Raw genomic sequence first — 24,197 nt, forward strand, 5'->3', positions numbered from 1 at the left:
TGGAATATAGCTTGCAACATGCTTTACCTCCTACCCCTCACCCCCCAAAAAAAGCCACTTCCAGAGCTAGTCATATGACACTACTACTGTGTTAAGAGCTGATTATTTTAAAGATGCTGCATATTCTACACTCCTAAACCTCACACATATAAAAGGATGCTCTCTGTGTTTGCACAGTAACTTTTCATCCTCTGGAGATTACTATTTTCTCCTGAGAACATATGGGGAAAGTAACTTCTCATGCTACGTCCAAGTTAGGCTACATGCATCACAGAATCATTTATGCTGGAAAAAACCTTTAAGATCAAGTCCAACCATTAACCTAACACTGCCAAGTCCACCACTAAATCATGTCTCTATGAACACCAATTTGGTATTTGAATTCAGATGCAAACAAAGGTCTTACCTGCACCTTGCACTGATCTGAGAGCCACCAGTCATTTCTCCATTTCCCTAGGGGTAGGCAGCTTATAGTATAAAGTTTCCTGGATTGAAATCAGTAATTACCCATTTAACAGCAAGATGACAAAGCTCGTACATGCTTGCTCCCATTCTTCCAAAGCATTTGTTGAATGATCCAATCTATTATTTAGTATTCTGAATAAAGTTTGAGATGCTATCAACCCCCCCACCAGGTTAGTATATAGCAACACACAGTATGTTGCTTAAGTGTAGACCCCACTAATGCATTTATTGTTAAAAGACAGATACTGTGAGAAGCAGAGCTTGATATTGCAGAATTTTGTTAATAAAAATGCTTTGATCCTACTGCTTTTAAAAGAATTTGAGAGAACAAAAGGCTGACTTTACAAAATTAGGAAGCAGGAAGTTCTCCCTTTAATTAGGTGATGCCAAGAATGCAGTAACTAAGAGTGTAATATCAATGTGCTACAATTAAATGCCTTGGACCAACCTAAAGCAGTTGTTTAGTTCAACTAGGACACTGGTCAGAACCAAGTGGAAAATTTTTACCATGGAGATCAAACTTTATAGTGTAACTGAAAACTTAGGAAAAGAGAACATTCCTATCACTGTTCATGGGTTTGTGTTTAGCTCCTATCAAGAGGTGCCAGAACACCTTATGTGCCAGTTGGCCTGAAAAAAAAACATAATTGTGCACATAAATAGTTCTTGTTAAGTTTGAAACAGAAGTAAAGGAAGAATGCCAGAAGTAGAGCCTCTCACATTTAATTGGCATATCCTTTGATCTTTCAAAGATACATCACAAATTTAACAAACAAATTACATGCCCATATATATTAATAAAATGTTTGACTTGAAGTCATTGTTTGAAGGGTCCTATGTAATATGTAATAATCAGGAGAAATCCACAGTGACTGAATGACAAGATGCTATCTTCCAGATACCCTAGTGAGAAAGGTAATAAATGCAGGCAACAGGTTGACAGTTAAAGTTGTTATCTTTAATGAAATGACTTTGGAAATAGCATCAATTTCCATGATACCAACATTTTGGGAGTCCCATAAAATGCAGAATTACATTCCAATGCCAATATTACAGGCAGATCTCCTTTCACATGGCAAATAGGATCAAGAAAGCAACCATCAGACAGAAGAGACCCATAGCTTCAGACAGGGCGAATCCCAGGATAGCATATGAGAACAGCTGCTGCTTCAGAGAAGGATTTCTAAAAGAAAGCGAAGGTGTAAGACCTTTTTATTTTTACAATTGAGATGCTTTTCATACAGTTTAATGTATCTGACAGATTCAGAACCTCATACTTCCTTGCCACAGATTCCATAACAGGAAAAATCCAATAAATCCAAGCCAGAGTAATTTTTAGCAGGGACATCACTGAAGACTGGCAACTAAGATTTCATTCAGGTTATGCAGATTGTACACAGCTTCTCCAAATGAGCACACATTTTGTGACTACATTCATATAGGCTTTTGAATTTGAGTTCTCTACATTCTCCTATGCGTGAATCAGCACTATGCTTTATAAATTTATTCCACCTCTGTAACATCAGAACTACATTCCAATGAAATCTGTGTGTAACATTTTAAGTAGCTCTCAAATACTGGAACTGAAACCACCTAGAGTGAAAAAAAGAAACACACAGCAGTTTTCTGCAAAAACGCAAGGAATTAACACTCCATGAAGAGTGTGGGAGAAAAAAACCCCTTCAACATAAGGCTATGAAATCATGTTCTATAACCTCTGATAGACATGTTCACACCAAATTCAAAAAAAAGGAGACATTAGTTTTGTATTGAAAACATTTATGCTTCTTCAAGTGGAAAGTGAAGTTCCTTGTCTTCAGTAGAGCTTAAAAAAAATCATTTCGAAACAAGACTTCATTAAGTCTTAACTGGTTAAAAGAGTAATGAAGAACGTGAAACCTTCATTAAAGCTTTTTTATGCCTATATCAGTTCTCCTATCATATCATGTGAACTATTCATTATAAACTTATCCAGAAGTTCAGCCCTACTAAAAATCCCCACCCTCAACCCCTTCAGATTTCTGGAATGATTACTCACTCGATAAATTACATATTCTGAGATGAGTTAGAAAACTGAATTAAGTATCCATTTCTAAATAACACTCCTGACCACAAAATCCAAAGTATACAGACTCAAGCTTATTACCAGTTTTCATAGTTTCTTTTTACGACTTCTCCCTTCACGTGGGAAAAGATCCGGCTAGATTTTTAATTCAGTTCTGGAACTGAATGCTGAAACATTGGACTTCAGTGACCAAACCACTAAGTCTAATCCCCTTATTTCTTTCACATCTCTTCTACAGGCAGAGTGGACAAAATTCTGACTTTAACAACAGAGCCATCCTGATAAATATACAGTTTCATGTAATTCTGTTTAGCCATGTTTACCAATAATAGTAATTCTTATCAGAACTTATTACAGTGCCATCACCCTTACTACAACTTAGCTTATCTGGGGGTGCTGTCTCAAGATGTATCTGCATGCAATTAAAGAGTTTTGTAAGAGAGAGAGATTGATTACCTGGCATAACCAATGATTAGACTACCGAAGACTGTTCCAATTCCAGCACCAGAACCAGCCACACCTACTGTGGCAGCACCAGCACCAATAAATTTGGCAGCAGTGTCAATGTCCCTGCTGATAGCACTAGTCTGGAATTCTCTAAGTGCTAGTCGGGAGACAGTATTTTGGGCCCCGTTAAGTGTTGAGTTGCCCTAAGAAAACAAAATATGAAAAAGCATTATATTCAGTCAGAAACCATTTTCTATGACCACTTTGATAGTGTTATTCTGCACTTCTAAAAGCTGTATTAGATCCAATGTCTAGTTCCTCTTCCAAGTGATGAAACTTTAACCAAGAGTTAAAAACTTCAGAACAGTACCTGTTCCACCTGAAAGCAATCAAATTTAAATGTGAAAGACTTTTCAGGGGAAACAGCAAAAAAGCAACACATATTATTAGGTGTTTGACTTAAAGCAAGTGTCACACTACAGGTATTTGAGTTAGTACAAGTGAACTCTAGGTTGAGGACATTTAGGCTCACCAGGTAATTTAGGAAGATACAGAATTTTGTTTATAAGGTACCTCTCCATTCTTGACCTCTGGCCTAGACAACACAGATGCCGAAATTGGTCTGTACAAGACTCTTGATCCAGCACGGATCTGCAAGAGGAGGAAAAAAGCTATAAAAAAAGAAACATTTGATCACAGCTGTTCCCATACAATAGAACATAAGATTTAAGGCTATTATCTACTAAGCCATTTGTCTTACTTGAAAGACAGTAATCTTTGCATAGCTGGATATACAATAAACAATACAGAAGCAAACACTACCATGCAATTTGATAGCATCATTTTCACGAGCTATTATTGCAAATAGCTACATTATTCAATGAACCTGCACATGCATTACACTGGCAGAAAATGCATCAAAACAGTGACAAAAAAGCCAGACAGACCAGCAGTCAGTGACATACATTTTCAAATGAAAAAACAGAAGCCTTCAAAATTAATTCCGAAGCTGTTAAATGCACACACATAACCTAGACTTCTAAACCTAGCGAGACACAAATGAATGAATTCTCTTTCACAAGCGGCCTGCATGTGTCCTTGGGCTTCCAGCAGTCTAAGGTCATATCGGCTCTTGCACAAAACTTGCTGCAGGGGAAGCCTGTGCCTGCACCATACAAAACAAGACCTTCTGCAGGCTGGAGAGGACATTTTCGAGCAACACAGCCCCTTGTTTCTGCAAGGGCAAAAGATCCCGGCCCTACAGAGGACAAGCAACAGGCTGGAGTTTGACCTACAGCAAGGCGCAGAGCGCACCAGGCCCAAGAGCTTCTCACTGCGCTGCCCTCCCCCTTCACCGCTCGCGTGGGAAGGCCCCTCACCTTGGCAAAGGGCCCTGGCCCACGCCAAGCAGGCGGGAAGGAGAACCCGGCCCCGACGCAGCTCGCTCCCCCTCCTCGTCCCTTCGCACTCGAGCGGGCGGGCAGCCCCCGGCCAAGGCTCGTTCGAGGAGCCTGCCGGGGGACTCAGAGGCCCGTCCGACCCCCGGGCGCCCCCCGACCGCCGCCGCCCGAGACGCGGCCGGCGAGGAGGCCCAGGCGCCCCCCGCGGGCCCGGGCGCCCCCACTCACCAGGGAGGGCGAGGTGGCGAGCTTGGCGCAAGCGAACATCTTCGCGGGCGGCGTCCCAGGGGCCACAATCCGGTGTCTCTGCGGAAAGAGGAAGAGAGTGAGGGGCCCGCGGCGGCGGGCAGGGGCGGCGATGAGGGCGGATGGCGCGGCGCCCCCACTCACCCGCTCCGGCTGCCGCACCTCAGAGCCGTCGGGCCGGGGCGTCTCTGCGCAGGCGCGGCGGGGCCGCCCGCAGGCGCCCGGATGCCGCGCGGCGGAAGGGGGCGGTGCGCGGCGCCAAGGTCACTTTGTACCCACCCTATTGGCGGCGGCGGGGGGCGCGCGCGCATCGCCCCGCCCCGCCCCGCGGCGCCGCCGCAGTGGCGCTGCCCGCGCCGGGCCGAGGCCGGGGGGGCGGGGCGAGCGCCGCGGGCGGCGGCGGGTCCGCGGCGCGGCCGGAGCGCGGCAGTCGGGGCCGCGAGGCAGAAGTGCGCAGCACGTCAGGGGCCCGGCCCGGCGGCCCTGCTGCCGCTGAAACCCCGCGCTTGGGGGCGGCGCGGACCGGCACCCTGAGACCCTGCGGAAGGGGCGTGGGGCGGACGGGGTCGCTTCGCCCCGGCGGCGCGGAGAGGGCTCGTTACGGGGCGGGCTCTGAAGAGCTGCGGCCCGTTCCGCTGAGGGAGGGGGCGTGGCGCCGCCGCCGCGGGGAAGGCCAAGAGGAAACCGAGGCCCCGCGGCCGGGAACGCCCGTGCCCGGCGGGAGCTGCTGCCGCTGTCCGGGGCGGGGCGGTCACTAAGTGCAGAAACGTGCCCGGAACTCCTCGGGCCCCGCGGGGCGAGGTTCACTCACAGAAAAAGGAGGCGCGTCCGGAAGTGTTCCAGAGGCCCCTACTGTGTAATCAGAGTCACTTTCTCATGATGGGCAGGTTCACACCCAAGTAACGAAAAAATCCTTTTTAGTCAAGCTTAATTGGGACAATTTCATCACTGAGCTGAGCATGTGTTCCCGAGATTCCTGCTTTAATCACTTGTTCTTTGATGTTCTTCGCTTGATAGTTATTTTAATGGTCATTTAAATTAGATTATTATTTTTAAATTAAATGTAATAATTTAAATAATAATTTAAAATAAATATTATTAAATAGGATTGTTATTTTAATGGTCATTTACCACTGTAAGTGGTATTAGTGCCAACTAGGAAAAAATGCAGAAAAATTAACACTTCAGGTAAAACACTGGGTAACATTTAAGTTGCACAATTTTTGATACAATCTGTGCCATAAAAATAGATTTAAATTCTAAAATAGTCGATGTCCTACAAACTGTCTCAGAAGGGGTGAGTAAGAGGGTAAGGGCATTGGGTTTAGGGACAGGAATACAGCACAGTCTCTTGGGAGTTAGCTGCTGGCTTCCTCAAACTTACACGACTATTGATGTTGCTGTCACTGATTAAACCACAGGTGCCATACAGCTGAGACCTACTTCTTATCAGCAACTTGAACACCCACCAGCAAACGTGATCAATAGGCACTTTGCACAGATGCATACTAATGTTAAGGATAATGTTGCTTTTTTTTAAATGACACTACAAGGCAGTGTCTTATGATCCTTAGGTACAGTGGAGTTGTACTCAGCTGTAGGTCCTAAGCTGAGAGGCAACGGTACAGTTTGAATTTCCCAGCTTTCTGCTCCCTGCCTCAAACCCAACAGCAAGTTTGGTTTGGTTCTGGTGTGCAGCCAGAAACAGGGACTCTATAAAGACCAGCAAAAGAGGTTATAAGTTTCCTGCTTTTTTCTTTCTTTTCACATCTTACACCCATTGTTTGGGAACTGAGGTGAACGGGCAGACCTGCAGTGCCTGTTGACTGGTTCTTCGTAGACAAACACTAAGACCCTTTAATGGTTAGGCAGAACTTTTAACTTTAAAAAAATTTTCAATACATGCTATTGTGGTAACAAATATTTCCAGCACCATGAATAAAACCGTACAGCAAATGTAGATGCTGTACTGGTGGAATGACTTAAATGTAACTTGCGCACTATTTATGAAGTAGTGTGCTTCCCTTAGGAAGTGTGGCAGCAAGCAGGCTGTTTGCAATGAAGAAATTCGCTTGTTCCTAGAAGGAAGCAACAGCAGTTAGTTGGGAATCTACTGGTGTGGACCTCCAGCCATAAAATGGATCTTCCCACAGCTCTCCTGAATGCAGAAGAAAGTGGACATTACACACCTGTATACACACAGTGTGAAGTCACATGGATTCAGAAGAGTGTTAAAAGGAAACCCTCTTCTTTCATGAAAGTGCCCTCTTCTGTCATGATTCCCACCTGGAATGTTTTGCAAATAATGCATTCACAAGCTGTTTGATCTGAACGTCAAAACCACCATTAAACCATTGTTTATTGTTGCTTTTAAGGCATAACAGCTGATACTGTATCTTACGTGCAACTCAGCTGTTGCTTTCAGGAAGAGTTAGAAGAGCAGTTACTGATCTCTGGGGACCGTGTTCAGTTTAATTCAAGCAGATCTTCTGTTAATCTCATGCTGTTTCCTATCTGGTTGACCTGCTGCTAGGTCCCCAAGGAAGTGCATTGGTGCACTGAAGAACAGTGGAATTTGTAACTGCTCACCACATTTCTGAAAGCTTATTCTACTTGGAATTTTATCTTAAACTCTCAAAACCTCTTAGAACAGATGCCCAGTTTTCCAACTGTCTCTCCCAGGCAGGGCCAGTTATGCATGTGGGCGGTATCCAAGGCTGCCAGAGGAGGTTTCCTCCCCATTTTGCCTCTGGCAAAGAAGATACAGTGCAGCAGTTTGAGCAGTATGTGGTGCCTGAAAAGCCGGTCCACTGCTCTCCCACAGCTCCCTGCTGCTGAGCCAGGTTTATGTCAAGGCAGTAAGAACTGCAAGTGACTGGTAGCTGTGGTTGGTTCACTAGTGTGGTCTTATCCCAGAAGGGAAAGAGAAAGATCATCCCAGATTTCCTGAGCCTTCTGAAGGCTTCCCGTGAACCCATACAGATTCTCCCAGTCCTTTTGTCCTTATTTTTAGAAAAGCCACGATCTGTTTCATCTTCACTGCCAAGCAGCTCATTTCCTAGGTACACCATGTGGTGGATCAGTCCTACAGTGACATGCAGTTTCACTTTGCAACCCTGAAATGAATTGGTATCTACATATATCAGACTCTTGATTGTTACAACACACAAATATTAGCAGAACAAGCATTGCATACAAATGTCATTTTCTTGGTGACTTAAAGAGATCTATCAAGCCTTATATCTGTTCAGTTTGCCATCCAGAAAGCAGGTAATAAGGAAACTGGGCATAGTACCTGTAAACTGGCATGTCTGCCTAGTAGATAGTGGCTGGTTTTTGTCCTGGTACAGACTAATTTTGACAACTGTAGATTGGTTCAACTGAACAAGTAAAATCCTGTACAATGCTGAATAAATGATTATGTCCAGAGTGCTTTGCAGCAAAGGGTCTGTCAGAATTCAACATTTATTATTAATAACTTATAAAAGATGAATGTCTGTTCTATATTTGCTGAAGGAGAAGTCTTGGCTGGTCAGGAGAAATCCCATTGTCCAAAGCCTAAATAAAAAGTTATCCTAGATCAAAACCTATTCCTTCAGGTTAAATTTTATCTCCCAGCAGAGGATTATTAACTCAAAACATGTCACACACACCAATCTTTTTTAAAAATCTGTTTTGAAGAAGAGATGTGTCTGGAAAACAAATATATTCCAATAACTCTTAATTGTTGGAAGAGCCCCAAAGGATGAGATTGGATCAAAGGCCTCCAGAGATTGTCCTAATGTTTGTGAAATATTTTAAAATGTAAAGTGGTGTTATTACCTCAGAATTTTCTCTCTAGAACTTCCAGATTTATGTTGTACTTTGCAGGGCATTGATTGGTATTGATTTACAAAGTCAGGGTTTTTCAGTGTTTTCCACAGCCTGGGTCCTGTTTCAGTCTGGAGAGTATCTTGCACTCCTACCTCTTCCATTCACAACTGTGGGGTTGAACCCTCCCATTCAGGACTGCATAGGTCCTCTCAGATAACTGGAGCAATGGCTTGTGGAAAGAAGGTATATAGTTCAGAATATTTAAACCAATTTAGCTCTGCGAAGAAGGAATGAAGCCGTTATTAGATGGCTCTGCTTTAAGTAGAAATTCTCTTGGTAACACACTCTTTGTTTACCTTCTTGATTATTAGCAGTTGGCAAATCTTGACATAAGTAATATTGGGAATTTTAATTGCTGAGTTGGCTGGATTGGAAGTGGTGCTTTATAGAAAAGCAGATGATAAAGTTTTTTCTCATCATTGTAAACTTCTCCTTTACAGGGGAAAGAGGGAATCTGTTTCTTGAGTGATCTTTGTCCCCTAGAGTACTTACCTGAGGTATTTTTTGCTAAAATTAATTTTCATTTAGTCTCAACAACTCCTTTTAGTAGAGGGCTGAAGGCAATTAATGATGAAGGGCTAATTCAAGCTGTAGAGAATTCTGTTCAACAGTGCATTGATTAGTTTAACACTGAGTCCTAGAAATTGATGGCATTAACCATGAACATCATACCTTGCTCCTACTTAGCAAGATTCTGAAAGTATGCTAATACTGTTGAGACCACTGATGCTATTTGAATTGAATCCTTATTGTGTCTTGTTTGATTCTCTAAGATCTGCTTTAAATGGCATAATGATTATGTATGTAGGGTCATCAAAATGGGGTGTTGTCAAGAGGAAACCCATTCCGCTACAGCAGAAATTCAGCATGGAAAAGGGGTGTTCTCATCTTCATCCTAGCTGCTGGATTCTGGTGGAAAGTGAGATCAAGGCTCCAAAGAGCCTTGCCAGAAAAGAATGGTAGAGCTGCTCTCACTCTGGATAGCAAGCCCTATTGTCCAGCATCCAGGTTCTGCTGGATGCTGTACAACACTGTACATATGTAAAAATACAGGCACCCTTCTGTAAAACCCAGCATGTCACAAGCTGGAAGATGATCTTGTATTTTAAAAATTCATTTTATATGTCAACAACAATTATAAATTGTCTTAAAAAAAATCTAGTTCCATATTTTAATGTAATATTTTTATTTGCAATATCACTAAAAGTGAAAGGAAATGTTAGGCTCATGAATAGTTTCACATCTATTACACCGTGTGTGTCAGTACCACCACATTTGTGGTGAACTTTCATGTATTTAAAAACCATTGTTATGTATCTACCCAATATTTTTTGGAAATTGATTTTTGAGGAATAGCAGTAATAAAACAATCCACTGATGTTTAATCAAAGTAATTATTATAAATACACAGGAAACTCAGAATCTTTGTAATGTAAGTACATCTTCATGTATTAGTTTAGATCATAAACTTCCTTAACTGAGGTGTCTTACTCAGGTGACACGTATTTCCCAAGGCTGTGTTGCAAAACACAGGTGATACCTGAAATGGTCAGTCAATTTTCTAGATTATATTTCTAGTTTACAGAATATCACTGGATTAAATGAAAATAAATTTAGCAACACTTTTTATTCCTACTAATAGTATTAAACACTTTTTTGAAAAAAAAAACAAAGTTCAGCTAGCTGTAAACTGACACTATTAGCTGCACTGGTTAAAACACATCAGCAAACCAATCATAACACCTTTCATGTGATACACACTTTCTGATAAAACGTAGTTCCAGAGAACAGCACCGACAGCCAAGACTTTGTCCATATTAGAGCGAGTATTTCCAAAAGTATCCATAAATTTAAGTTGAAGAAACCCAGAATGGAGGGATATTTTATTAGTGGGCTATTCTGAAAGGATAAGCTTTTTGTGCAGGGGAAATTGCAACACCAGATTCTTAGTTTTTTAAACAATAGTCCTAAGCTATTTTTGTTAGATTTTTTGTTCTTTCTGTTTCTCAGAATCATGTAAATCTTTTTGGGAAATATATTTTGGCTGTCACAATCTGAAGAGAGAAATAGGAAAGGTAGCTGTTCAGTGCTCAAAAACCATAGGGAATTACTAATTCCCCTTTGGAGATTAGATTAGTGTTTTGGATAACTCATCTGTTATGGCTGTTTATGCCATGTAAAGAGCAAAAGCAGGGTACACATGTATCTGCCAGGATAGTGGCAGAAGGATTTTGTCTTCCTCCACCCTCTCTACAGTATAGTTCCAGTTTATAATCCCTGGTGGGAGGGGAGATGGGACTATAGCCCATTAATACGTACAAGATTCATTTGTTTAATTGTAAATGATGTACCTTCCAACTATGAGTTTATATTCTCATACACTTACAAATTGCTTTGGGATCACTGCCTGAAAGGCACTGTATAAATGAAGAATGTTCATTATCATTCGAAAGTGCTTCGGTCTGAACCACTTAGGAGAAAACCTGTGGAATCATTTTGACTCTGCTGCACAGGTTCTGCCCTCTAGGACCTGGTACCAGTCTGAATCCAGAGAAAAAGTTGTTCTAATTCAGCTGACTACTCTCATGCTTTGTGTGGCTCAGATGAGCTATTTTTAAATTACTATAATTAATTTTGCTCATAGTTACAAAAGAGATCATATATTCTTATATTCCGCAACTAAAGTACAGAAACTCTGGACAGCCTGCCATTTCTAAATTCTTGGAAAGAACTCTGTCCCTAATACTCAGACTTGATGAACATACTGGTTCTCTGGCACGCCTGCACTCACTCCCATCTGTCGTGCTGGCGTTATTCCCACTCAGAATTATCAATGCCAATTTCAACAGGGCATAGGTGCTAACCAAACATGGGTTTAGAGGGACAGCTTTCATAACACAGCAAGTGCCATCTCTTTTGCCAGGAGATCCTGCTGTTTGCAAATAATTCCAGCTTAAGGCCACATGCTTCATTACATGGGATCACATCTGTAGATGCTTGTGGGCATTATATAAAAAAAAAAATATCAACAAATGTCTACTGTATTTCTCTTTCGTTTGGCTCAGTGCTTGGAATTTTGCATGTGGAGAATGAATGCTCTACACCTTGTTAACGGGAGAGAGCCATGGGCTGTTATATGCTCTGAGCAGTCTTAACAGGTTTCTGCATCAAAGCTGGGGCAACAAGCTGCAGAAGTTTACCAGAGCTGTGTTGCTTTTTCAGGTGGCCCTTGATTGCTCTGTGTCTATGGTATATTCTGAGGAGAGAATGATAGAGCATTGCATTTTTGCATCACAGCTTTTGCCTTTCCAAATTCTGAACAGATTTGTGTAGAAGGCATATTCTGCCCCCACCCAATTGTAAAGTGGCATATATATACAGAAAAATTGATGCTGCTTATTAAACTTAAAATTATATATAATTCTCTATATATGATACATAAATATTATAATAATATGTTGTACATATAGCATTAGTATCATATCAATATATTCTAGTCACATTTGACTCCTGTTTTGCCCCACTGGACAGGTTACGTGTGTTACCAGAATTACTCTGTACTGTATAAGGCTAGAAGTGGCTTAGGAAAGAGCAAAACCTGTTCATGGTGTTCATGAGCCTCACCTGGAAAGCCCACTCTGCTCAAATTTAAAATTTATTTTTGTAGTTAAGCAAAATAAGATTTTTCCCAGAATATTTCTTCAAAAAGAGTATTTGGAATCAAATAAGATTCAGGGCAGGTAATTTCCAGCCATACATTTCCAGTCACAATTACTGACTTTTAGATATTTTGCTGTCCAGTCAGGATCTGTGGAAAGGAAACGAAAAAATGCAACCCCCTTGACACCCATAGTGTTTTTACAGTGGTACACCTGCATTATAGCACTACGAAAGACCACGTTCACATGTCCTGCATAGAAGTGTATTTTTCCAAATCACGAGAGGTATTTCCAGTTGTTTTCTTTACCAGCAAAGCACCTATGGATGTTTTTAGTTGTATTTTACATCTTCCTGAAAGAATATTTGATTTAATAATATACAGAAGGGTCAAATTTTTAAGGTCCTAGCATTTTCAAGGATGCAGGGTGACAAGTAGACACATGAATATATCTGAAAATTCTGTTGAGAATCAAGGTGTAAAATTACCAAACATTTGTACTAACTGTATATTTCAAAGTAGCAATGTGTACATTTCTGATCATTTGTTGTTGTTGTTTAGCATGTTTATGAAATCATGTGCAGTTGACAAGATTTCATAGGCTCTGAAGCATACTTAATGTGCTTCTCCTATGCTATTGAAAAGTTAGACTTCAAAATACTGTGTTGAGCTCAATAAAGATAACCAGTCTCATTTCACAGTACACTACTGTATCAGTTCTTCCTAATTACCTCCTCTCACCTGTCTTCTGTTCTTAGTCTTTTTGGCAGCTAACCTGACCTTCTGGACTATTAGCACTGATTTATTTTCCATGCCACTTGGACTAAGAAAACTCTTTCCCCCCCCTTTTTTCCTTCCCCTGGCTCCTAAAAGTACCCCCTCATAATAATTGTATTCCTTGGAAATCACCTGTCCCTTGGGGAAGGGAAGCAGAGTGGCAGAAGAGCTGTATGTTATTAGTGCCATGGAATGAAAAACCACAGGGCAGATGCTTGAGGGACCAGGGGTTTTCCAATCCAGTTGCTCTCAAGGGGTGAAAAGAAGGTTCTTCTCCAGTGCAGTCAGACCAGGAGCTGCCTCAGGTAGGGGCTGTTGCAGTTTTGAGTGAGCTGTATTTTGATTGTTCCTTACCAGTCACAATAGCAGAGTTACGAGACAAAAATCCGTCTGCCTGTCTCAGCTGTGAGATGTTGCAGTGAGCAGCTAGTCCATTATCTCTCTATTTAAACCTCAAATCTTCCCCATAAAATATAAAGTCAGCTGCGGTACTCCTGTTAGAGAGCACCTAATGACAGCATAACCGGTGCAGGCAGTGGAGTAGTTATAAAAAGTGACCTGTGCCTTTGTTTAGGCAGCTTGGAAGCTTTGTCTCATTGAAACTGCTATCTCATGACCACCAATAATTAAAGATAGCTAATTTGAAAAAGCCATAGCTGGATTGTTCCATTTCATGGCTGGATTGTGTGTTTAATGCCTCTAAAATGACTAATAGTGTGTATAAATAGTGACATCCAGTGTTCAGTTAGATCAACCACAGGTCCATGTTCCGTAAGGTCATTCAATTAAAAGATTTATTACAGACCCTATTTAAAATGCCTGTGTAAAGATAGTAGGCTAATTTGAATATTAACTACCTGCCAACTTCAACACACCTCCACAATAAAAATTTCCTTCCTGACTTGTTGGGGAACAAGAATGGTGTGGCTCTTGTATAATGCTTTAACTTTCTTTTTTATGACAAGAAGCGTCTGATTATTCCCAGGTGTTCTTGATTTCTTCTTTCTCTGCTCCTGTTGCTATGAATGTGGCCATTAGGGCAGCAGTCATAAAGGATGTGTTCACCACTTCCTTCTCTGTCTGTCTCTTAACATAGCCACAAGTCCACTGTCTTCTATCCACATTAATTCCCTGAGGTATCCACACAGTATTTGTGTTGACTGCCTTAATTTTGATCTTCTCTAATCATTCCCTGCCAGATGGCAGTTAAAGTTTAATGGTCCCTGTAAAAATAGTTCCCTTTCTTCTTTTAATCAGTCACGTGTGTTTGCTTAGCTAACCGTTAGATGTTCAGAAAGCATGAAGGGACCACCAACACAATTACTTCAAAATACACATCCGTATTGTGATTTCAAGGTTATGTAAAAGTAAAGGGTTATAGGGTAAGCAAGATTCCTGAAAATTACCACAGGCTACACGACCTTGCATTTTCTTTGTTTCTTTAGATATATTGGAAAGATAAAAGTAATAGTTTGTGACATTTCATATAATCAAATGTAGATTATTTTTAGTATCTCCTAGTCTCAATTGTTTGTATATGCTATGCTAGAAAGTGTATGAGTATTATGCTTTTAGGAATTAATTGAGCGATACACTTAAGCAGATGCTTAACTTTAAACACACGTGTATGGCTAATGATAGATAATACAGCCTTGAGTAAGGTACTTTGGCATATGCTTAATGTTGGGCCCCTGAGTAGTTCCACTGAAGTTATTTACCTTCTTGCATGTTTAAGAATACATATCATACCTAATGACACAGAACCTAAACTTCTGCAGTATGTGTTTTCTTGTTTGAAGCTTATTAGAGGTTTGAGGGTTTTGCTGAATCAAGAATTTAATTCAATTGCATATTCATGCTATGCCTAAGTAGCAAATCACTTTAGAGGCAAATGGTTCAAGCCATATCAGACACCTATGGCATAAGCAGGTATTATTGTACCATTGAGGAATATGGAGAGCCTGGGAAAGTGATAGGCTAGCAGTCTAATTGAGCTCACAGTGCTGCCAGAGAAAAGATTGCTATGGAATTAAATGGAGACTGGATCGAGCCCTGAATGCCTTGCCTAGAGCAATACAGGAAATATATAGCAGAGTCACTAACAGAACCCAGATCTCCTGATTCAAATTAGACTTCTTTTGTATCCAACATCTGTGTACGCTGCAACTGGATGTGTCATTGCAGCCTGCACAGGCTAGATTCTAGATTAAAGCTCGCGTGAGAACTCCTACGCATACTGCAGCATCCACCCACCTACACATCCCAGTAAAATGGGACCAGCAGAAGTGCAGACTATTCTACATCATTCTTCCTGCTGGAAGACTGAGAAAATAGGGATCCTTGTACCTTCCTCCAAAGCATGGAGGATGGTTTTAACAACCATCTCCAAAACAAGTTACCAGATATGACGAAGTATGTATTGCAACAGTGCTCCCTGCCCCATTTTTTTTTGTTTTAAATGACAGTAATAAAACTCAATTATATGGAACTTCTGATCACCTTAGTGCTTTTTGATTTCACCATGGGAACTGGACAACAAAGGGAGTTGCTGCAGCTCCAATTTTTCCCATTATGCCTTAATTAGTGCTAAGCAATTTGGTTCTTACATAACAGAAATAGCTATGATATCTTGCTTAAGATTTTGAACTGAAAGGAAAATTTTCTGTGCTTCATCTAGATATTTTTTCTCAGTTCCTTTTTACATGCTTTTTTTTTTTTTTTTTTTTTTTTTTCCTAAGATCTAAGCCAGAGAGCAGACATAGATGGGACTATTTGTATTATGATAATAACCAGCTGACCTCATTGAGATCAGGGCCTAAGGTTACTGGATGCTGGGAAAAATGTAATAAAAGCCAATCCTTGCCCCAAGGAACATGAAGTCTAAATACACAAGCTATTTTGTAAATATGGGACACAGAGAGGTTGATTTGCCCAGTGTCAGACTGTGGCTGTTGCTAGTGACTCGCTCTTGATCTTTTGTGCCTTAGTCAATGGCCTTAACCCCAGCAGCATCCTTCTTCTCTATTTATAGTTAATTAAAATGTCAGCAGAGCCCAGCTTGGCTAAATTTTCTTAAGTCTGACCTGTAAAATCTGTCAGCTGTGGAAAAGTGGACATGCCTTTATTTTTCTCTCCCCTAGTTTCCTCTCTTGTTTCCATTTCAGAGAAACATGCACTGGTTCCTTCCCTGCTTGGCTAAAGGTTGCAAACATATAAACGATCAAAATAGAGCTTGCTGGGCTGATGATGGCTAATAGCAGGTGTCGAAGTGAAGATATTCCCCTACGGACACAACCCATCACGGTTGGGCTGATGCCCAGTTCATAGGAGGGAACATGAATCTTTCAAATGGAAAGGGAGATAAATTGCATCTAAACACTCTAATGATGATAATGTAGAGAGACAGATGTGGTAACTGAGTGTTAGAATCCCTCCATACGCTCTTTACTTCTATTATACTATCACATTATATATTATTGACTAATATAAGCCAGATGCAAAACCAGAATGTTGTTTGAGTTTATCCTCTGGAGCTCTCCAGTTCTGTGCACCTTACAGATAGATATATTTTTCACTGGTACACTGATGCAAAGGTAATCTTTATAAGTTCATATGTAGAGTGCATTGGAAAGCACTCACTGGCATTTGTTTCAGTTGCACAACTTTTGTTTAAACATTCCCTCTATAAAAACCGAGACAACTGCAGCTCAGAAATCTTGATTCTAGGCAAGGAATTTTCTTTCCTTCCCCCTAGTGTGGCCACTCACACCTTTGCAAAGAGGGTGTCATGCAAAGACTTGTAATTCAGAAGTGGTTTGGATCCGCCTTACATAAATATAAATGACATAATGATTTCACAAGGTGAAAGGCAGCAGAGGAGGAGGTGCAGAACACTGCCAAGTGAGCCTAAGCATGGAGAATATGTAAGAACCACACAGAACAGTTATACACCTGATATACTATATGCCAGTTGTTAAGGCAGAAAGCCAAAGGTAATGAGCACTGTGAGAATTACGAGAGCTCCTTTTTGGCCCAGGTTCTTGCCTGTAATTGAAGCACTATCCTCTACTGATCCTTCAGGTGCTATCAGAATTATTTTATCCAGACTTCAAGGGAAAACCAGTCCCTAAAGAGAGGAGAAAACTTTCTTTACATTATAGCTCTGTGCTAGAAGCACACTATGGATGTGACTCCTGAGTATTCTTAATAGTTTTCAAAGAAAGTGAAATTCCTAAGTGAGGTTTTGATTTTAATATAGAAAGTGATTTTTATGTGTGCCACAAGATGAATAGAAAACCATATATATGTTTACATATTTATGTTATTAGAACATATCATTAAATGTACATTAAAGTGTCTTTACTGAATTTATTAAAATTTGTATTTTAAAATATTTCTATGCAGAATTAGAAAAAAAGGCCAATAATAGCCATCCAGGAATACTCTCTATCAGTCTGTACTCTCCATCAATTTTAACAATAGGCTGTTTCGTTTTCTTTAACCATCTTCTAATGTATTCACAGACAAGGAGTGATTATAAGACATTCTAATCTTATTTCTAAATAACAGATTTTAGCTTCTTTTTATCATCCTGAGCTCCTTCTCACCTACAGTGTTGAATTTCAAGGAGTTGGTGGCTACTCTGTGATGCTGAAATTTTCTTTCTATTTCTCTGTCAGTTTCCAGCCTTGAAATCTTTTTTGAAGGATAATCTACACTTGAGAAAATAGTCAGACTGAGCAATCAAAGACTAATTAGGCAATCTCATTAATGTGCACGTAGTCATCACTTAGCTTTCCTCACCTTCCACATTCTGTCTTCCTTTGTATGTTTTTACTTCAGTTACAAAGTGTTTAGGACCAAAGCTTGCTTTTATTTTTGGCAGGGGACTTGGGACAGTTGTGTGCTGCCTAAATAATCAAATTTATTTTTTAATCTATACATTTTATGGTTTAGGTATGGGGCATCTGAGCTCAGAAGCATCTTTCACAAATGTCCATAAGGGGAGAACATTCCAAAACTTTTAATGATCAGGTAGTAATCCTGGGAAGCACTGAATGTATAATTGATAGATTAGAAAGATAAGCAAAATAATAATTGAAGCTGTGGAGAACATGCAGGTTTACAGATAGCTCTAATGCAAAAGTTTTTTGTGATAGGTTTTTCTGTGGTTTTGTTTTGTTTGTTTGCTTGTTTTCCCTGGGAGTTCAGTGATGTACTATAACGAAAGGGAGGAACTGTTAATTCAATTTGAAACTGGAAATTCAAAAAAATGAATTTTACTGCAAATTGGAAACAATGAAAAACCCCTGTGATTTAATCACTGAAAACCAGACTGGGCAAAGCACTACACTTAACTGCACACCTGCAAGGATGAGGCAAACTGCTGTCTCTGTTACTGCTGACATCGGTCTGGGAAGACACAAATTTAATAAGTAACATTAAATGCATTACTTATGTTATAGGAAAATGCATACAGGTGCTAGTCAAATTATGGGAATGACCTCCTTTGGCTGTTCATAACTACTTAAGGACGTCACATAATTCATTTCTCTGTTTATCAGTAAGGCATTCTTTGAATCACACAAAACCAAGTACACTGGTAGAATTAAAAGCAAGCAAGCAAACAAACAAAAACAAGGAGATAATACTAAATTATACTTTAATTACTAGTCGAAGTAGACTAACAAGTCTCAGATCAAAGAATCCTCCAATGCTACCTAGTATCTTTTTACCTTATGGTAACTGTAAGAAATAGTTTTATCAGTAGGACATTTGCATTTGGTTTTCATGCAGAAGGCTTTTCTGAGAAACAGAAACCCAAATTCTAGTATTAGCTGAGAGAAATACAGCAAAGCAAATCCATCTTTCTCATAAGAAACAACATTAAAGAAAAATTAGTAACTGTATAACGTATCACTGCTTCTGTCAGAGTTCATAAGTGTAAGTTACACTGGTAGATTAAACTGACAGTTTGTCCTCTTTGATTATACTGTATACACCTAATTCATGAGGAAAACATAAGAACATTAAAGAATTGCCTTTTGCACCCATTATTCTTATATTACACTTAGCATTTTTAATGCTTAGCAGGAGGTTTTGGTGTTTAAAAATCTCCAAATGTACCCATGCAGCATGGAAAAGCTGAAGTCATTAAACTGCATATCATACAACAGAATCATCTTGCATTTAATTGCTAGATTCCTAAAGCAATTACTAAATTTGGCCCAGGTGCCTGCCTAGAGGGAAGCCAAGTCTTTCTTCCATTTTGAGAAATGAGCCACCACTGTGTTCTCTGCAGAGGAGGAGTGTGCAGTAAGAGCGCTGCTTGGCATAGGTGGCCACCGGCATGTAGGATGCTGTGCAGGATGTCTGAGCACAGGCAGGCACAGGGCATGTGGGAAGACCTGTCATGATGGAGCAGGTACAGGGGTGGCTTCGCCTGCCCAGCAGGCTGTGGGAAGGGCTGCCAAGACATGCTAGCCTTTCTGCAGGAGTGAGAACAGAGCCAGCCTTCCCTTTCTGATTGCATATAACTGTTTCTTTACAGAGAAGTCTACGTCCTTGAGTTTTTCCTCTTCTTTTTTCTATATGTTCCCATGATAACTTGACACAGAGTAAATATCAAACATGTTTTTAACTACAAAGAGGCATTTAGTAAATGCCAGAAATAACAGAACACTGAAAGTTTGGAAACAAGTAAACAGCAGTCATAGCAAAAGTGTGTTAAAGAAATTGGCTCATCTAATTTAAAATAGTAAAACGATCAAGTTCCAGGGCTGAATTATTCCCAGAAGTAATACCATGACTTCACTCAGGAAGCATTACTCAGTGGGATTATAGCTGGAACATTTTCAACCTTAAAGATTCATCTTCAGAGACATCATTCTTGGAGTGCAAAATATCCTGTACCTCCCAGTCCTAGAATAGGGTTCTGTTAGGAACTAACATTTCTGTGTATCATAAACTTCAATTTGCTCGTGAGTCATTTTGCTGTTCAAGAAGTGTATAAAATGTTAATTTTACATCAGTAAGGGTGAAGAGTCCAAGGAATTCAGCCTTCACTGAAGTATGGGATATCCCTACACATGCTTGAAAATCCTGTCTACAATATTAAAATCCTTCACTTTTTGTCCACAGGAGAAAATTCTGTGCAGTTACTTATAGCCCCCTGTAAGATCTGATAAGGTATCTCCAGAGATAAGAGATAAGGTGGTCTCCTACTGTGAACTGTTTAGTGTGGTGAGAAAAGAAGTTGGTTTTATTTATTCATTTACAAAAAATACCTAGAAGATTGACACTAATTCAAATGTGCAAAGCTGCATGACATGAAGAGCTTTGGGAAACTCTTCCCCTGATGTCTTAGACACACTTGGAAATTTCTTGCCTGTTGAGATAAACTAATGGATTGACAAAAATACAAACTCTACCTACAGGAATTGCCGCAAAGCAAGTCCAGAGTGCAATAGAGACAACAGCACATTCATAGTATCCTGTCTTTCTCTCTATTACATGAGAAATCAGATTGAGCAAGTTATTGCTAAATTCAAATCATAAATAGCATGTAGAAAACTGTCAGCTTTTATTATTTTACTTTAAAACTAATATGGGGGTGGTGGTCTTGAATTGCTGTTGAGAAATACTTTCTCCTGGAGAAACATGTGAAGTAACTTTCATTATACTAAAACTCTAACCTCAGTTAGGCTTACTGTTTCTTTAATGTCTGACATTCTTCTATGATTGTGAAAATGTAGTGCTTCCTTGGATGATCACTGCCCACATGGAAATTGCATTGGAATTAGGTTAAAGTAGCTCTTTCTTGTGAGAGAAAAGTCAAGAAACTGGAACTATGCTATATCTCTCATTGTATTCCTCTCAAAACCACTGTTGCTGCTGCTGGGGTTTTTGTGCTGGACTACCAATGCAAGAAGTACAAGCCATTGGAAAGTCTTTCTGTATTTGTCAGAAAACTGTATTTTGATGTTAGTAGCTCAGATCACTAATCTAAGCCTGATTTCTTATGTACCTGCATGCAACTGTGTAGTCATGTGTCTATTATCATGTTGCTGCTTCCAAGTGTATCCTTGACAGATCACAGCTATCAGTATCTCTTGAGGTGAAAGTAATTTAGTCATGTAGATCTCTGTGTTATTTCAGTCCAAAAAGCTCGGTTTCAAGACTATCAATTGAGTTGAAATGTTTTCGTGATAGGCACTGATGTGAGACCAACAAACCTATTTCACTTATGTGCCTTAAATAGACTCAGATCTTTAGTTTTAGCTGTGCTGTTACATTTTCCTGAAAGCTCCCTTATCCATAAAAAACAAAGGAAGAGTGGAAACACATTTTCTTGTGACCTAAAGGCATTTGGCTGTTGGTGTTTATCTTCTTCAGTTTAGAGAATAATGAGTGGGGAACATACTACCCTTGTGTCTGAATGATCAAAACTTACATTGCAGTGTGCTTTCCTGCATGTGTAAAGGTACAAGCTGTGTGCTAAACACTAAATTCAGGCTCAGATTCTTCCTTCAGACGCACACGTGCGACTTCTGTAGCAGTCAGTGGAAGAGGCACACACAGATGAAGTGCTTAAATATGGCATTGCATCCATTTGCCTTGGCTGAGAATTTTAGTTCAGAGAATTGTCAACAAACTGTAATTCAGTGTTTTAACTCTTTACCATATTCCTATCATGAGAATAAGACGACCTTTCACTCACATGATGTTAAACAAAGATTTAGTAGGAGGTGTGCAGTGGCCTTGGATGCGAAAACATATGAATGCTGTGCACATACATGTCCTGAGTAAGCTGTTTATTGTTTCACTTTCAGGTTCAGTTTCAACTGAACATTTTCTGTTGGGAACAGGGTATTGGCCATACATTCACAGAGTTTTGAGCAGAATCCCTCCTGGATGCTAGTTTGCATCCTGATTTTGATATAATGGTTGCTTCAAAAAGAGGTTTTTCTTACGTGAAGTAGTAAGAAGATAAAAAGAATCATGGTTGAAAATACATGATATTGCAGTAGCTGTGCCTCACTGAACACGTCAGATGAAAGAGAGGTAAGTTTTACACGGGAATTGTGGATATTAGCTAATGTACACGTGTAAACTGGGAATATTTTAATTTATATTATGAAACAGTTATAGATCCATGATGTTGATTGTAATTTTATTTCTATCTTTCACTACCAGCAGAGGGAGCACCAGTGATTAAGCTGCACAAACCGTCCAAGTTTTGTACACTAGTACACACCACATCCTCTATCAGACAAATTCTGTCTGCAAACACCCAGACAAAACTTCCAGCGCTCTCAGTAGGAACTGAATAAAAATATCTGAGGGTAGGACTGATCCTTTAATGAGTTCAAATATTCATATTTTCTTCAAAATAAACTACTGTCTACCCCCCAATTAAATAAGTAGCATAATATTTACAGATTTATGAAAAGTACATGGCACACTTGAATGATATTTGGAATAAGATCTGAGACCTGACTATACAGAGCATGGCCATCACATCTAGTAAGCTCAAAGCATGCTCCAAAGATGTTTAGCAAACTCTATTTCAAATTTTGCAATTTAAACCACAGTTCTGTGAGAAAACACATTTCAAATATGAAAATTGTAGTTACTCAAATCCTAAGATTTTGAAAGATGTTGGAATGCCTTTCAAAGTTACCATTTGTTGCAGTTGACTTTAGTGTTTAAAAGTGTCAGAATTATTAAATCAATCCCAAATAGCTATTTTAGCATTTTCATTCAACCCTCAAATCTAGCAGAAAAACGGAACTTCACATCTGTTGAAAAGATATGTAAAAGAAGGTTGGATATAAAGCAGTAAACCTCATCTCCAAAGCTCTAGCTTTTCTTTAAAACTTTTCCTGTAAGAAAGCAGTATAGAGAACCTCTGTTAAACAACTCCTAATTGAGTCCTAATATGCCAGCAAACAGGTTAGGTGGCTCTGTAACATTTTACCCATTTCAGTAATTATCTTTACCAAATACGATCACCTATATTGTTGTTACTTCATATGAAGTAATATAAAGCTGCACCAAAAAAAAATAAAAATCTTATTTCAGCTTGGATTTAAGCTTATTCACTCATATTTTCTCACAACAGCAAAAGCATGTAATAGCAAGGAATTTGAAAGTTAAGCCAATGTATATGCCCAGCCAACATCACCCTAACAAAGACATTTTAGACTCGATGAAGAGCACATGAAACTTTTTTCCCTTCAATCTTATCAGCCCCTCTGATAGAAGATACTCTTTCTCACTACAAACCTTACATGCTTATAAACACAGCCAAAACAAACCTAGCAGCTCAGTTCCTGCCCAGAATCATCTTGGTTCAGTTCATCACAAAGACAGCCATCCAAAACTGAAAACCTGAATATGGTCATCAGCCTTGACTTTTATTACATTATTTCTAATGCATGTAACGCAGTAGTAAAACTGGGGAAAATGGCAGCTATGAAGACTTTATATTACAGGCAGAGAAAAGATCAAGAGTTTTGCTGGTCATCTTGCATGAATAGAAAAGAGTGATCTCAGAGTCTCTGTGGGTTCCTCATCATTATGGTATCAGACATCTATCTGTCGGAGAAAGTGCTTAAGGAAGCATTAATGCAAGTTACTCTCAGCCTATATAACCTGCTAAGGATGCAGTAACAATGCCTGGCATGTGGGAGGTGGACACATGCTATCTGAAGTGTTCACAGCATTGTGTAAGTAAATTACACTCAAGTCACCAACATTCGTTTCATGTATCCACTCTCTGCTTACATGTCACGGTCATTCCTGTAATCTTTACTTAGCAATTGGTGTCAAGAATATGAAAAAATTAAAACTTCTTACCTCCGCTGGTATTAGAATAATGACAAACAACTCTTCAGTATATAGATCAGCATGGTCCTCCCAGTTACTTATTTGATGGAGGGCTGGGTGTTGATCAAAGGTTTTTAGTACCTGCAAAGGAACAACTCAAACTTTCATATCTTTCCTGACCAAGTTTCTCTGATAAAAATCAGTGCTACTGTGTCCAGCAGTTTATTCAGTGGGCTGTACTGCCACATGGGCTAAGTAAAAGTCATAGGGCTTTATTTTGTTAAACAAATATCATTTTAGCCAGCTTCGAAGAAAGAGCAGAGGATGGATTACCAGTGTAACTGGATCATGTCTTCTGTTTACCACCCTTACAATAACTTCTAATTCTTAGGCTAATTAATTAAACGTTCACACTTTTTCAAAAAGAAACTCCTAA

At 39.8% G+C, this 24,197-nt stretch overlaps 1 protein-coding gene across 2 annotated transcripts; it reads right to left on the minus strand.

Annotated features, from left to right (window-relative positions):
• Positions 1–1,401: 1,401 nt before the first annotated feature.
• ATP5MC3 (ATP synthase membrane subunit c locus 3) lies at positions 1,402–4,897 on the minus strand. 2 transcript variants are annotated; one of them, XM_074911319.1, is made up of 5 exons: positions 4,768–4,897; positions 4,606–4,683; positions 3,551–3,628; positions 2,987–3,180; positions 1,402–1,648 (listed from the first exon to the last, which is right to left on the minus strand). In XM_074911319.1, exons 2-5 carry the CDS (start codon positions 4,642–4,644, stop codon positions 1,534–1,536), a joined length of 426 nt encoding a protein of 141 aa, XP_074767420.1. In that variant the 5' UTR covers positions 4,645–4,683; positions 4,768–4,897; the 3' UTR covers positions 1,402–1,533. The 2 variants fall into 2 exon arrangements, with proteins under 2 accessions (XP_074767420.1, XP_074767421.1); XM_074911320.1 differs by having other exon boundaries at positions 4,786–4,842.
• Positions 4,898–24,197: the final 19,300 nt, after the last annotated feature.

Source organism: Athene noctua, chromosome 7 (assembly GCF_965140245.1).
Source record: "Athene noctua chromosome 7, bAthNoc1.hap1.1, whole genome shotgun sequence".
In the NCBI taxonomy this organism is placed as follows: Eukaryota; Metazoa; Chordata; class Aves; order Strigiformes; family Strigidae; genus Athene; species Athene noctua.